General features: G+C 41.0%; 1 protein-coding gene across 3 annotated transcripts in view; it reads right to left on the bottom strand.

The window, feature by feature from the left end:
* The window catches only part of trioa (trio Rho guanine nucleotide exchange factor a), a 157,217-nt gene that overhangs the window by 37,528 nt on the left and 102,495 nt on the right, over positions 1-17,194 (bottom strand). For all 3 annotated transcript variants that reach the window (XM_063013962.1, XM_063013944.1, XM_063013953.1), the window contains 4 exons: positions 17,000-17,169; positions 10,465-10,639; positions 9,469-9,664; positions 3,734-3,900 (listed from right to left, as the gene is read on the bottom strand). In XM_063013962.1, the coding sequence (XP_062870032.1) occupies positions 3,734-3,900; positions 9,469-9,664; positions 10,465-10,639; positions 17,000-17,169 (708 nt within the window). The remainder of the gene's footprint in view (positions 1-3,733; positions 3,901-9,468; positions 9,665-10,464; positions 10,640-16,999; positions 17,170-17,194) is intronic.

Here is a 17,194-nt window from a genome sequence, read left to right as displayed (position 1 = left end):
TATATCTTTTCATGGGGCAACACTATAGACATGAAACTTGGATATAACTTAGAGTAGTCAGTGTACAACTTGTATAGCAGTGTAGATTTACTGTCTTCTGAAAATAACTCAACACACAGCCATTAATGTCTAAATAGCTGCAACATAAGTGAGTACACCCCACAGTGAACATGTCCAAATTGTGCCCAAAGTGTCAATATTTTGTGTGACCACCATTATTATCACTGCCTTAACCCTCCTGGGCATGGAATTCACCAGAGCTGCACAGGTTGCTACTGGAATCCTCTTCCACTCCTCCGTGATGACATCACGGAGCTAGTGGATGTTAGACACCTTAAACTCCTCCACCTTCCACTTGAGGATGCGCCACAGGTGCTCAATTGGGTTTAGTCCATCACCTTTACCTTCAGCTTCCTCAGCAAGGCAGTTGTCATCTTGGAGGTTGTGTTTGGGGTCGTTATCCTGTTGGAAAACTGCCATGAGGCCCTGTTTTTGAAGGAAGGGGATCATGCTCTGTTTCAGAATGTCACAGTACATGTTGGAATTCATGTTTCCCTCAATGAACTGCAGCTCCCCAGTGCCAGCAACACTCATGCAGCCCAAGACCATGATGCTACCACCACCATGCTAGACTGTAGGTAAGATACAGTTGTCTTGGTACTTCTCACCAGGGCGCCGCCACACATGCTGGACACCATCTGAGCCAAACAAGTTTATCTTGGTCTCGTCAGACCACAGGGCATTCCAGTAATCCATGTTCTTGGACTGCTTGTCTTCAGCAAACTGTTTGCTGGCTTTCTTGTGCGTCAGCTTCCTTCTGGGATGACGACCATGCAGACCGAGTTGATGCAGTGTGCGGCGTATGGTCTGAGCACTGACAGGCTGACCTCCCACGTCTTCAACCTCTGCAGCAATGCTGGCAGCACTCATGTGTCTATTTTTTAAAGCCAACCTCTGGATATGACGCCGAACACGTGGACTCAACTTCTTTGGTCGACCCTGGCGAAGCCTGTTCCGAGTGGAACCTGTCCTGGAAAACCGCTGTATGACCTTGGCCACCATGCTGTAGCTCAGTTTCAGGGTGTTAGCAATCTTCTTATAGCCCAGGCCATCTTTGTGGAGAGCAACAATTCTATTTCTCACATCCTCAGAGAGTTCTTTGCCATGAGGTGCCATGTTGAATATCCAGTGGCCAGTATGAGAGAATTGTACCCAAAACACCAAATTTAACAGCCCTGCTCCCCATTTACACCTGGGACCTTGACACATGACACCAGGGAGGGACAACGACACATTTGGGCACAATTTGGACATGTTCACTGTGGGGTGTACTCACTTATGTTGCCAGCTATTTAGACATTAATGGCTGTGTGTTGAGTTATTTTCAGAAGACAGTAAATCTACACTGCTATACAAGCTGTACACTGACTACTCCAAGTTATATCCAAGTTTCATGTCTATAGTGTTGTCCCATGAAAAGATATAATGAAATATTTGCAGAAATGTGAGGGGTGTACTCACTTTCGTGATACACTGTATATATATATATATATATATATATATATATATATATATATATATATATACAGTGTATCACAAAAGTGAGTACACCCCTCACATTTCTGCAGATATTTAAGTATATCTTTTCATGGGACAACACTGACAAAATGACACTTTGACACAATGAAAAGTAGACTGTGTGCAGCTTATATAAGTGTAAATTTATTCTTCCCTCAAAATAACTCAATATACAGCCATTAATGTCTAAACCACCGGCAACAAAAGTGAGTACACCCCTTAGTGAAAGTTCCTGAAGTGTCAATATTTTGTGTGGCCACCATTATTTCCCAGAACTGCCTTAACTCTCCTGGGCATGGAGTTTACCAGAGCTTCACAGGTTGCCACTGGAATGCTTTTCCACTCCTCCATGACGACATCACGGAGCTGGCGGATATTCGAGACTTTGCGCTCCTCCACCTTCCGCTTGAGGATGCCCCAAAGATGTTCTATTGGGTTTAGGTCTGGAGACATGCTTGGCCAGTCCATCACCTTTACCCTCAGCCTATTCAATAAAGCAGTGGTTGTCTTAGAGGTGTGTTTGGGGTCATTATCATGCTGGAACACTGCCCTGCGACCCAGTTTCCGGAGGGAGGGGATCATGCTCTGCTTCAGTATTTCACAGTACATATTGGAGTTCATGTGTCCCTCAATGAAATGTAACTCCCCAACACCTGCTGCACTCATGCAGCCCCAGACCATGGCATTCCCACCACCATGCTTGACTGTAGGCATGACACACTTATCTTTGTACTCCTCACCTGATTGCCGCCACACATGCTTGAGACCATCTGAACCAAACAAATTAATCTTGGTCTCATCAGACCATAGGACATGGTTCCAGTAATCCATGTCCTTTGTTGACATGTCTTCAGCAAACTGTTTGTGGGCTTTCTTGTGTAGAGACTTCAGAAGAGGCTTCCTTCTGGGGTGACAGCCATGCAGACCAATTTGATGTAGTGTGCGGCGTATGGTCTGAGCACTGACAGGCTGACCCCCCACCTTTTCAATCTCTGCAGCAATGCTGACAGCACTCCTGCGCCTATCTTTCAAAGACAGCAGTTGGATGTGACGCTGAGCACGTGCACTCAGCTTCTTTGGACGACCAACGCGAGGTCTGTTCTGAGTGGACCCTGCTCTTTTAAAACGCTGGATGAACTTGGCCACTGTGCTGCAGCTCAGTTTCAGGGTGTTGGCAATCTTCTTGTAGCCTTGGCCATCTTCATGTAGCGCAACAATTCGTCTTTTAAGATCCTCAGAGAGTTCTTTGCCATGAGGTGCCATGTTGGAACTTTCAGTGACCAGTATGAGAGAGTGTGAGAGCTGTACTACTAAATTGAACACACCTTCTCCCTATGCACACCTGAGACCTAGTAACACTAACAAATCACATGACATTTTGGAGGGAAAATGACAAGCAGTGCTCAATTTGGACATTTAGGGGTGTAGTCTCTTAGGGGTGTACTCACTTTTGTTGCCGGTGGTTTAGACATTAATGGCTGTATATTGAGTTATTTTGAGGGAAGAATAAATTTACACTGTTATATAAGCTGCACACAGACTACTTTTCATTGTGTCAAAGTGTCATTTTGTCAGTGTTGTCCCATGAAAAGATATACTTAAATATCTGCAGAAATGTGAGGGGTGTACTCACTTTTGTGATACACTGTATATATATAATAAAATCCACATCCAATAAGGAGGTGCAGTTGTCAACGTGTCATGTAATTACTAGCATAATGTAAATTTAATCATGTAACCTAATTTTAAAAGTTACAAGGACAAGAAACTGTCGAAAATCAATCAGTGTGTTTGTTCCCGCTTTGTCACATTTCTTTATAAGTAAAGGAAAAGCCAGGAAAGCCAAAACCACACAGGTACAGTTTGTAACGTGCACGTTAAAGCTTTGTTTTACACCCTAATATCTTCTCAAAAGCACTGCCAGCAGCAGGTATTTCAGGGAAGTGCCACTAAAGTAAGGAGGAAATTACAGCATATAAAGCCATAGTGGGACCATTTACAGTCCATGGGACTACAGAAAAGATCCTGTAAACACTCCACGGGCAGGCTGCACCACAAGCTGTATTTATTTAAAGTGAGCATGCAGAATGACTGGAGCTTTGCTTTAGGAAAAACACTGTACACACGAATAAGAGCAAAGCCATGGACGCGTTACCTGTTTGACCTCTGCCTGTAGGTGGCGCAGCTGCACACATTGTTCCAGGTGGCGGCGGTGCTGCTCTGCAGCCACATCCAGCTCCTGCTGCTTCTCATGCAAAAACTCCAGCAGATCCTGAACGCGTGCAGCCATGTCCACATCCCGATCACACAGCAACTCCACTCCTATAGAGACAGAACTGATTCAGTGCTACAGCAATTCTAACAGCAGTGCTTACCTGCAACCTGAACCAACAGCGATGATAAAGCTTTACAGCACACTGAAGAACGGCTGGGCAGAATAGGATACCACTGTGTTCATGAACATTCTTGGCATCCAACAGGGAATGCAAAGGTGCGTTCCTGGTGTGTTTATGGCAGAGCTTATAAGCCCCACATCTTTGATAAGCTCCTGTCGTAAGCCCCCAACATTACACTAAATGTATTGAAGTTTAGTTGTGTTTAGTTTCTAATGCCATGTCTGCCCTTGGTCCACGTTCATGGCAGGAAAGATTGTTATACGTCTTTTATAGGTTAACAAAAAGGCTAGGAGTGGCTATTCTGTTGTATTTAGTGAAGTTATGTCTGTTGTCTATGTATGCCCGTTATATGTGTTGCTTTAGTTTTGCTTTTGACAGGACATTTAGGTATGTCTCTGCTTTTGTGTTGTTGAATAGTTCAGATGTATTAAAGTTGAAGAAGTCATTGTTTGGTTAATGTTGCAACATTCATTTCCAACAACTGAAGGAAATTTCTCACAAAAACAAGTGGTAGTAAGAGAACAGAGTAAGCTGTACCCGTGATTTCCCCTTCCCATTCTTGGTATGCTTGGGCAGTTCTGTTTACACTGTTTAGGTAAAGGCATGGCTGGATTACTGACTGGGCCAGTGGGGCCAGCGCCCAGGGGCCCTTGAGGTCAGGGGGCCCCGGGGGGGCCCTGGCCCAAAACATTTTGCGATGCCTATCAACATTTATGATACAATATATTTTTATTTCCGAGGGCCCTCCATTTTAAGGATCCTCTGACTATTAGGGACTTTGACCCCAGGGCCTCTTGGGGGCCCTAGCCATGCTTTTGGGGCCCCTAGCCATGCTCTTTGCCCAGGGGCCCAGACTATCCTTAATCCGTCCTTGGGTAAAGGTGCTGCTATTCTTCATGTAATGTAAATGTAGTCATGTAAATACTGTGCATCATGGCCCAGTATAAACATAGAACATTGTCACCTAATAATTAGTACACTAATGTTATCAGGAAAAGCTTTAAGAAAATTGCACTTTATTCTTCTGGCATGTTTAGGAACTGTTTAGTGGTACTATTTGACATTACTACCTTGTTCCCTACACTAGTTTTCTATGTAAAATAGCATAAACAATCGATACTCCGTGATGTTTTTAATATTTTAAGGGTTGCTATAAGCTTGTTGTTTATCCATCTACTAATGACACATAGTTGGTTTAAAAGAATTGGCAAAATTCGCATCCCTGATAAAAACACTGATGATAGTACAATATTTTGACATGCATTTAATACACTATTATGTAAATTTGGACACAACCATGCTTGTAGCCTACCAGCCCTAACATCGTTTCAGTCAGTAAAGATCCATATGAGTATCAAACCATGACTTTTAAACCTCAATATGAACAATTCAATTCCTATTACACCAGTATCAACACAGCGAGTGGATCTAATCAAAGTTAGCAATAACAAAGCCCAACCATTCAGAAGGAAAATGGGACTGGACTATTTTACTAGCATTTGAAATTGGTCTCTCATAGAAAAACTATTATCATCCCTTTCAGAATGCATAGATAGTAGTGAACATGAGTGCTTATGAGAATGGCTTCTGCATATAGAATTTCTCTAGAATGTTATTACATTTCAATTGTAGAAACTGTAGTACTGTTCCTATAAAATGAAATCACTGAAACAATTTAAACCAAAGCAAGTGAACAATCCACCTGAGAAAACAGAATCTGAAAAACAGAGGTCCAGGAGGAACTCCTAATTGTGTTTTCCTGTCAGGCACAGTATAGACACGTCCCCCAAGAGCCCTGCATTCCTCAAAAACAAACTTGACAGAGTCCTGTGCTAAAACAAGAGTCTTGTAGGGAACAAAAAGTTTTGTTCTCCCCTGATAATTTTGCAATACACCTTTTGGTAATCAAATTCCCTCCAGGATTTCTTAATAAAGTAGACAACTAGTTATTGAACAAGAAGAGTCGGTACCACTTTAAAAGCATAAACTTTGGCAGTTTGGTGCTCTGGAGCACAGGTGTGCTTCTACTCACTGCCAAGGAACATCAGCCATGACAACAGAGAAGTATCCCCTTCTCCTTTTCTTAAAAATGTCAACATGTTTTGCAGAAATCCATCTGAACACACCACTAACATTTTGGTTTAATATTCTTATGGTTTGGTTAAGACCAAGCTAAAGATGTCTAGTCATCATGCACAGCATATCACCACTAACACCTCATACCAACAGTCAAGCATGTTGGAGGGGTGATGATTTGGGCTTCTTGTGCAGCCAAAAGACCAGAGAAACTTGCAGTCTTTAAGACAACGATAAACTTCTCTTTATACTAGAATATTTTTGAAACAAATGTGAGATATGTCCAGCCGTATGAGGTGGATTAAATTTGGGTCATGCAACAGGACAGTGATTTAAAGGACACCAGCCTGTTGTTGGGAAATGCTGTTAAAATAACCAAGTCAAAGTCCAGAGCTTGACCCTAGAGATCTGGACATAAACTAATGTCTTCAAACATTGATAAACTGTAGTAATGTTGAAATAAAGAGTGGGTCAAATTGTTCAAGCTCATATAGATAACATTTACTTCCAGCTGTTGTTGCTAACAGTGGTTTTGGTACTTGAACAAGGTTTCTAAATGTTGGGGTATTTTGAAGAGTGAATGACTAGCTATTAAAACTGCTGAATTGTTGTCACCTGTGGCTATTTGTTTGTTTATAGACTTTGGTGAGAAATACCCTGTAATTTAAGCCCTGATGAATAGAAACACAGCACTGAAGGAGGGTGTACTTTCTTTTTTTCCGTGACAGCAGATGTATAGGTCAGGTATTAGAAAGATTGCAGTCTAAACCATGTAGACTTAGTTTTCAATTACAAGTAATGACATGTATCTTACTGTACTGACACACTGAATTATTGCCTTTCTTATTCCATTTACAGCCACTTAATTCATCTGACAATGGGAAAACATTGAATTTACATGATTCACTCCCTTTGTCCTTAAAGGAAAGATAGTATATAATTATCATTCCTGCTTTTATTAAATGTCACAAACTGTTGTCTGTCTGAGTTGTGTTTTGCTTCCAAAGCAATATTTCACCTGGTTATGTTTGTAGAAAATATAAAGACATGGCTAAATGACCTGCCCATTAAACCAAAACACTAGTTACAGAAAAAAAAAATCAGTAACAGCTTTAATTTAATATTACCATCATATATTGAGTGCTACTTAACTTGAATCATTAGGTAATTGCTACAATAAAAAAAAGACTTTAAAAATGAAAAATGACATTAGTAGGCATGTAATGTACAGGGTTTTGGATGGGACAACGGTAGCCTAGTGTGTAGCGCTTTGGGCTATCAATGGAAAAGTTGAGAGTTCAAATCCCAGCTCTGCTATTCAGCCACTGTTGGGCCCTTGAGCAAGGCCCTTAGCCCTCTCTGCTCCAGGGCTGCTATGCAATGGCTAACCCTGTGCTCTGACCCCAGCTTCCAAACAAGCAGGAATATGGTAAGAAAGAATTTCGTTGTACATGTAAATTTCATTGTATATGTAAATATGACAAATACATTTGGGACAGTGGTAGCCTAGTGGGTAGAGCTTTGGGCTATCAACCGGAAGATTAGTTCAAATCTAGGCTCTGCTATGCAGCCACTGTTGGGTCCTTGAGCAAGACCCTTAACCCTGTCTGCTCGAGGGGCGCTGTAAGGTGGCTGACCCTGCGCTCTGATCCCACCTTCCAAACAAGCTGGGATATGCGAAGAAAGAATTTCATTGTACTGTACAACTGTATATGTACAGTGTATCACAAAAGTGAGTACACCCCTCACATTTCTGCAAATATTTCATTATATCTTTTCATGGGACAACACTATAGACATGAAACTTGGATATAACTTAGAGTAGTCAGTGTACAGCTTGTATAGCAGTGTAGATTTACTGTCTTCTGAAAATAACTCAACACACAGCCATTAATGTCTAAATAGCTGGCAACATAAGTGAGTACACCCCACAGTGAACATGTCCAAATTGTGCCCAAATGTGTCGTTGTCCCTCCCTGGTGTCATGTGTCAAGGTCCCAGGTGTAAATGGGGAGCAGGGCTGTTAAATTTGGTGTTTTGGGTACAATTCTCTCATACTGGCCACTGGATATTCAACATGGCACCTCATGGCAAATAACTCTCTGAGGATGTAAGAAATAGAATTGTTGCTCTCCACAAAGATGGCCTGGGCTATAAGAAGATTGCTAACACCCTGAAACTGAGCTACAGCATGGTGGCCAAGGTCATACAGCGGTTTTCCAGGACAGGTTCCACTCGGAACAGACTTCGCCAGGTTCGACCAAAGAAGTTGAGTCCACGTGTTCGGCGTCATATCCAGAGGTTGGCTTTAAAAAATAGACACATGAGTGCTGCCGGCATTGCTGCAGAGGTTGAAGACGTGGGAGGTCAGCCTGTCAGTGCTCAGACCATACGCCGCACACTGCATCAACTCGGTCTGCATGGTCGTCATCCCAGAAGGAAGCTGACGCACAAGAAAGCCCGCAAACAGTTTGCTGAAGACAAGCAGTCCAAGAACATGGATTACTGGAATGCCCTGTGGTCTGACGAGACCAAGATAAACTTGTTTGGCTCAGATGGTGTCCAGCATGTGTGGCGGCGCCCTGGTGAGAAGCACCAAGACAACTGTATCTTGCCTACAGTCAAGCATGGTGGTGGTAGCATCATGGTCTTGGGCTGCATGAGTGTTGCTGGCACTGGGGAGCTGCAGTTCATTGAGGGAAACATGAATTCCAACATGTACTGTGACATTCTGAAACAGAGCATGATCCCCTCCCTTCGAAAAACTGGCATGGCAGTTTTCCAACAGGATAACGACCCCAAACACAACCTCCAAGATGACAACTGCCTTGCTGAGGAAGCTGAAGGTAAAGGTGATGGACTAAACCCAATTGAGCACCTGTGGCACATCCTCAAGTGGAAGGTGGAAGAGTTCAAGGTGTCTTAACATCCACCAGCTCCGTGATGTCATCATGGAGGAGTGGAAGAGGATTCCAGTAGCAACCTGTGCAGCTCTGGTGAATTCCATGCCCAGGAGGGTTAAGGCAGTGCTGGATAATAATGGTGGTCACACAAAATATTGACACTTTGGGCACAATTTGGACATGTTCACTGTGGGGTGTACTCACTTATGTTGCCAGCTATTTAGACATTAATGGCTGTGTGTTGAGTTATTTTCAGAAGACAGTAAATCTACACTGCTATACAAGCTGTACACTGACTACTCTAAGTTATATCCAAGTTTTATTTCTATAGTGTTGTCCCATGAAAAGATATAATAAAATATTTGCAGAAATGTGAGGGGTGTACTCACTTTTGTGATACACTGTATATATGACAAAGTATATCTTCTTCTAAATGCATTCTATTCTATTCTATTCTATGGAATTATATATGTGCAGAGCTGAGTGTAGTGAGGGTGTAACAGAGTGATCCTCACCGGAAGCTTGCACCTCATTGACATATTGCAGCAGTTCCTGGCCCTGGTGGATGACGTCAAAAGTGAGGTTGTTCATGGTGAGGGCTTTGTCAGCATGGTGCTGCAGTCTCTGCTCGGCCAAAGTCAGGTCCTCAGTGTCAAAGTCGCTCATCTGTTGAGACAGCTCCTCGTTCCAGGAATCCAGATCGGAGATAATCTGTGGAGCAGAGACACAGCTTAGAGCCTGTTTAGTGTTTGTGCTCATAACAGTACTAAGTTATTGGTTTCGTCTTGGAATGAAAGGACAAACACAAGCCAGCAGACAGCTAGATCCCAACATGTCTTTCATGCCAGCATGTTGTGGGACTGACCTCCTTCTGACCCTTACGCACTGTGGGCACAAGGAGAGTGTGTGCTCTGCGAGCAAACACTTCGGCTACAGCTCCTATTCGGCTTGCGAAGGCTGCGGATCATTAATCGTCGCTTGATTTAATGAAAATGAGGCCGCAGGGAGGCCACAACTACAACTGCGGCTGGGCTTTATTTCTCCAAAAGACATCATTGCACAAACACACACATGCAAAAGTGTGCAAATTTCAGATGCATGAGATTAGAACAGTTTCTTTGTTTATTAGGATTTTAACGTCATGTTTTACACTTTGGTTACATTCATGACAGGAACGGTAGTTACTCATTACTCATGGTTCATCAGTTTACAAGGTTATATCGAACACAGTTTAGTGTCTCCAATTCACCTCACTTGCATGTCTTTGGACTGTGGGAGGAAACCGGAGCACCCGGAGGAAACCCACACAGACACAGGGAGAACATGCAAACTCCACACAGAAAGGACCCGGACTGCCCCAACTGGGGATCGAACACAGGACCTTCTTGATGTAAGGCGACAGTGCTACCCACTTAGCCACCGTGCCGCCCCGATTAGAACAGAGCAAGACTAAATTCGCACATATACACGTGAAGGACTAGGAGCCAAGTAACGTGGATGAAATGACTCACGTCGATAGCATCACGCTCAAAGATCCTGAGCTGTAGAAAGAGCTCCAGTTTGATCTTCCTCTCCTGGAAAAGCTCCTCCATTTGAGCCTGGGCTTCATCCAGCTGCTGTAGCACACTCTCAATGTGGTTGATGGAGCTGTTGTGTGGGGTCTTATTGCTCGAAATGGCTGAATCTCTGCAGAAAAACAAACACAGCAAAGGGTCGATTACACTAACTGTAGTCCAATTTCATATTTCTCGACATTGTGTAAATCTGTACTGTGAAAACAAGCATACAGCCGGGTTATATTAGTCATATCTGTATATCTGTAATGTTCATAAAGAAAAATATAGCCATATATATATTTTTCCTTTCACAACACAAGCTTATTTCCTACCATGTTCTACCTAGATTGGAACACCACAAAGTATTGCTGAATTGCATTTCATAAATTTACAATGTCAGATCAAACTCTGTATTCTCCCAAGTCTAGCACTCCTATTTTTTTCTATTAACAAAAACATGCTTGGCTTGTCATGAGTTGGCTTTTGCAAACTGCCCCTAAAGGTCATTGAATGTGAGTGCTGTTAAGTGATGTAAGATAGGTTTTTCAATGGCCTAACATCCTGTCCATGGTATTTTGCTGCATGGACCCTGTGAATCCCGGATAGGTGACAGATCCACAATAAATAAAAAATAAATGCCATGATAGTTGCATGTTAGTGGGATTCCTTGAATCCTCTCTGTTTTGCTGAATTCTGCATGTGCTTATACTGTATATACGTACATACATACATAGATATTAATGTGGACTTATACATTAATGGTTTTTTATGCTACATTTACCATATATGTTTGTGTATATTATATTGACTTGTGACTTGACTTAGACACTGGTCTAAAGACTTGGTGTTGTATTTTTGTGACTCTGGTGATTTCTCTGGTGTGTGGTTGTGATCTCTGAGCTTGTCTGGTATTCACTGTGCATGGGCGGTTTAAGTATTCGCTGCATGATTTATCTACCCTATAAAAAGCTATAGTTATAAAAGCATGATGATATAACAAAGACGTATATTATACATATAATGAACTCGACACTACATTTACCATATACTGTATGTTTGCGGTATTGTATTTTGTGCCTCGTGAACATATCTGGTGTTAAGTATACTGGTGTGTGGTTGTGATCTGAGCTTGTTTGGTATTGTGCATGGGTGGTTTAAGTACTCGCTGCATGATTAATTTACCTTTATAAAAAGCAGGGTTAGCTATAGTTATAAAAGCATGATTATACAACAAATATATATATATATTATATATATGTACATATATGTAACATGAACTTTACACTACATATGTTTTTGTATATTATATTGCCTTGAGACTATAGTCTAAAGACTTGTGACTTAACTTGGTGTTGTATTTTGTGACTTGTGAACAAGGTGTTAAATGTATGCTGGTGTGTGGTTGTGATCTGAGCTTGTTTGGTATCGCTGTGCATGGGTGGTTTAAGTACTCTCTGCATGATTAATTTACTCTTATAAAAAGCAGGGTCAGCTATAGTTATGAAAGCATGATTATATAACATATATAAAAGTAGTGTGTGTGAGTGTCGAGGGATAGAGAGAGAAATTTTAGGAAAAAATGAGACACAAATGACATGACTGCAGCCAGAGCGAGGTAAAGCAGACTAAGCCACTGCATCTATTCTACCAGAGACAGTCTGTTCTCTTTTAATGCATGCTCATCTATCCTCACATGTTCACACCTCCCCCACTCTTACTGCAACTGCTTACTAACCACTATTAGTAACCACAGTCTTTATAGGTAATCAATATAAGCTATACGAGGCAAACCCCCTGTGAACCGTTTCATTAGTAATAAACTTTACAGTAAGTGGCTAAATGTGAGATCTTCATGAAATTGTTCTCTCCACCTCCTGATAAACGCTTGCTCAAATGCATATGAGAGAAAACAAATACATTATTATCGACCCAAAAATACTGTATGATCTGATATGAAAAGTCCACAAGATCAGTAAAATGCTGTCAGAATTTGAATGTTTCGATTTCTGACAGGTCATAAACACTATGGTGGTAATTACATCCTTGTACTCCTCCAAAACCATAGTTTGTTACTTAACATGCACTTATTTTCTTGTTAGAGGGCTAACAACGGAGGATTTGCCATAGTATGGACATTAATGATCAACCAATTAACCAGTAATTGACAAAGGAGTAATTAAAGCAATATCACCCAAGAGGGAGTGCTGTTACACTGAGTATCAGCACAGGTTGTAGGCATGTGACTGTTGCCAGGCAACAAACATATTCCTATTTTGTTTGGTTAGGTCTACACCTTACCACCCCCCAACTAAACTGCCAGTGCTGGGCTCCTGAGCAAGGCCCTAAAGCTTCAATTCAAGCTTTAATTTTATTCAGTCATAATTGTAAGTTACGCTGGATAAAAGCGTCTCTGCTAAACGCCGCAAATGCAAATGTATGAGGAATCTTCAAAAAGTTTCCACACTTTTATATTTTGGTTGTAAACAGTGCGGGTGAGGGGAGTAGTAATTGGTCGTGTCTGACAGATTGAGAGAGAGCTTATAGTCCGGATTTAACGCCTTCTGATTTCCAAAGAAGCTTTAAGGGGAAGAAGATTTTCATGTGATGGTGATGTGAAAGCAGTGGTGCATCAGTGGCTCCACGCTCAACCAAAAAACATTTTTTGCTGATGGCATTAAAAAAATTGGTACAGTGCTGGGAAAAATGCATCGGAAGGTGACTGTAGAAAAGTGATGTCATTTTTTTTTTTAATTCTTAACAAATAGAGTTTAAAAAAATGGGGAAACTTTTTGAAGAACCCTCGTATATTTACATTGATAGTGCAAGTCACTGTATAATTCTGATAAACAGTATGGTGCTCCATCCTGTGCTGCTTTTCGTGACTGGTCTCCAGTTACTATTTAAGCTTCTTTTCTCCCCTTCTTCCATCTCCTGACAACCATTTACAGTTTTAATCAAAAGTAATTAATGAACTCATGTTTGTCTTTGCACTGGAATCTAAGTGGCAACCTTTGTTAATGGATCCAATTATGGGTAATTACCCCTGTAAAGCAGAGTGACAGATAGTAAAGAGATGATTAAAAAAGTCCTTGCGCTGTTATACTGTATATTACTCATCACACTTTTCGGATACCTCTTGTCCAATCAGGTTACTCGGTTGGACTATTACATAATGTTTGATGCTGTCGGTTTAAAAGGACACTTAAATTCATTTCCCAACAGATACTGCTTGATATAAATAGAGAATTGAGCTAGAGTGAGTGTACAGACTCTCTTTCATCTTATACTCTCATTATCAGATGTAAAACTCTGATTACATCTTGTAATAACTGTCAGAAAGAGCTTTAATATAATGACTGCATCTCTATTATTTGATTAGCATGTTTAATTAGCGTTTGTGAGGGCTGGTTGCTACTGACTGTTTAAAATCCACATTTTAAATGCTGAACTGGTTCTGCTCATTGTGCTTATGTTAATTATTATTAATTCCTTAATTACTTCATAATGTTCTGCATTTTAGATCTGTAATGTACTACATGGACAAAAGTACTGGGACACCCCTTCTAATTGTTAAATTCATGTGTTTACTATTGTTAACATGTGTAATAAATCAGTTATATAAAGGAAAGAGTTTAGAAAAGACCCTTCTTGTTCCAGCATGACTGTGCCCCTGCGCACGAAACAGGGTCTATAAAGACGTGAAGTAAAGCTTGGTATAAAGAAGCCCCAGTGGCCTGCACAGAGCCCTGAATGGGCACAAATTTCAACAGACATACTTCAAATTCTTGAGATAAGTCTTCTGAGAGTTGTTGTTATAACTGAAAAAAAAATCACACAAATCTTTACCTTACCATTTGATTTTAAAAAGCAATGACCAACTTGCTCATGGTCAAGTGTCCAAATACTTTTGGCCATATAGTGCAAGTTTAATCTTTCAGTTATAAAATAACTGCATAAAAAATGAACAATGTTTTTCTACTTCTGCGTCCCTCTGAGCAGTGCAAAGTCAAACATTCACTAATACCAAAATGTCCCTTTGTAGTGTTGATGGGCCGAAATCAAACACAGCCTTTGTCTTGTTTACATGACGTGTCTGTTATTATTCTAAATGACTTCTGCCTTCTGTTATAAAAGTGTATCATGGCACATTCTTTTGGTATTGTATTATTCACTTTTGCACACCTGCTGATGATAATTGTTTTTAATTATTAATGATCTTTATGTTTTTTTTTATTATTCCTAAACAGGAGTTTGTAGTCAGTATTAATGTATGTCACAAATCCTTAACATATTTCTTAATCTTTTTGTACATGATTGCACTCTCATATTAAATCATTTAAAAAAACAAAAAATAATAAAAAAGGAATGGGCAAAAAATGTTACACCATGGTAGACTGCTTATATGAACGTGGCTGATGCAGTGCAGTGGTGCAGTGATAGTCAGCAGGATCTGCCATGAGAATATAAAAAGTACAATCTGCAATAAGAAAGTTGTGCAGAAAAAGTGAGAGCTAAAAGAATGAGATCTACAAAGCTGTGGATTCTGCCTGAAGGCTGCTGAGAGACTCCAGTACCCAGAACCAGTTTCTCTGCCCTGGTCTCTCACGTATATTATTATTATTCACACCCTCTCTAAGCTTACATGAGCAGGCCTGCTGTAACTCAGGCCTCACCTTTCTCTGTGGCCCAATGTATGTGCATTATGAATAACAAATGGGTTCTAAACAAGTGAGCTACAAGGAGCCTGGCTCAGTGGGGGTCCAAGATGAATCTGCTTTAGGTACAATTAATTTTAGTCTATTTTAATAGCTTTACTTATTCTAATGTAATATGCTTGTAACCAAACCTGTTTAAAAGTGTTTACAATGCTATAAAAACAGTAGTTATAATTCATAAAGTACTGTAATATATTTAATGTTTACCAGAACTCAAAAAAGAACAGAATACATGTTTAGTACATGTTAAAAAAAAAACAGAATATGTTGAGAAACAGCCTAGCCAGTGGGTGGAGTTGCCAGTGCACTCTCAGTGCCATAAAAAGAGAAAGTTGTGCCAAGGAAGGCATCTGGAATAAAAACGTATATGAAGCCCAGATCCTCTGTGGTGACCCCTTAATATGGGAGCAGACAAAAGTGGGTAAATTATGTAAATATATTTAAGCTTGGTAAATGAAACGTAACCTCAGAAAAAGGTGCTAAAAATCCATTCTTATTAGCTTTCACCTTGATATCCAATCAGAGTACAGTATTAAACTGTTGACTTTCTCCACATTTGTGTTGTTTTTTTGAATGTTTTCCTCCTTAATTAAACAGAATAAGCTGACATTTCTAGACACCATGCGTAGGGAAGCATCCCACCAGCACTGCATACAGGTGAAATGGCTAAGCTAAATGCATATTGGCTGCCAAAACCTGAACTGAGGTGTATTAGATCAGGGTTTTTCAACCTTTTTGGACATGCTCCCCCTTCCATGTGCCGACCTCAAACTTGAGCCCACCCAACCCCCCAATAATACTATAATTAACGTTGTGCACATCAGACATACAATGCAATTTTGCTGATTGAAATATTTACTTCGCTAGTTCAGGATATTCTGCTTTGACTGACCGAAAACTTAGGGGAGCAAACTTTTAGCTCCACGGACAGAACGAGTCTGACTTTGCTACCGCTCTGTGGTAATAACCAGTTTAATAAAGTGTCCCACCTGAAAGGAAAGCGAGTCACACAAAATGTTCCAGTAGCTGGTGTTTATTTGAAACCTCATCATTCATTAATAACAGTAAAAACGGAGAGCTTACTGAGAAGAGAAACTTACGTTTCGCTTCAGACGAATTAACTCCTGAATCACTAATAGCGATATTGTGAACAGAGCATCTCCCACTATACACCTCTCTTAAAGACACACACACGTCCTATAACAGCGGTCATTGCTTTTGTCACCGATTTATCCTCGCTGTTAGCCCTGTTTTTAATTTTTTTTCTCACACAGAGCTGGATAACATTGAACGTGCGTGTGTGCGTGATCAGTGAGACTAATCTCCTCCAACAAACGTGTCCTGTAGGCAATGAATTGCTTTAGTTTTAGAGGTAAAAAAATCTCGTCATGTTGCGCCCCCCCTGGACAGGTACGCCCCACAGGTTGAAAACCCCTGTATTAGACCATGGCTGAATCAGTGTGGAGGTCAAATAACAGGGTCGACATAAAAAACCCTAAAAGCTGGTTGTTATTAGACTTTAGAATAGGCCACACTTGGAAAGAATACATGGGCCCACAGCTGCTGGTGTTGCTTGTTTTCTCTTGATATCGCATATACTTGAGTCAACATGATCCGGAACACAAGAGAGCAACTTATTTCTCGGTACAACTTCCACTGATCAAAGTAATCGCTGATTTCACTGACAGACGTGGTAAGTAGAGCTGAGGTTTGATCTAAATCCAATAAAAACATATGCCTGATGACTACACTGACTGAGAAAACAGTGAGTGTACCTTAGCTGCTGGATGAGGTCCTCTCCTTCTTTGATGACGTTGACCGTAACCTGCAGCGTCGTCTGCTGCTGCTGCCCAAAGCGCTTGATGAGATCCTGCACCGCCTCTACAGACTCGGCATACACATCATCCAAAAGCTCCTTCTGCAGCTCCTCCAGCCACGTCCACAGCTACACACACAAGCCACACACAAAC

Source organism: Trichomycterus rosablanca, chromosome 2, assembly GCF_030014385.1.
Source record: "Trichomycterus rosablanca isolate fTriRos1 chromosome 2, fTriRos1.hap1, whole genome shotgun sequence".
NCBI lineage: Eukaryota > Metazoa > Chordata > Actinopteri > Siluriformes > Trichomycteridae > Trichomycterus > Trichomycterus rosablanca.
Note: the sequence above shows the minus strand (reverse complement) of the source record. Positions and strands in the feature narration are given on the sequence as shown.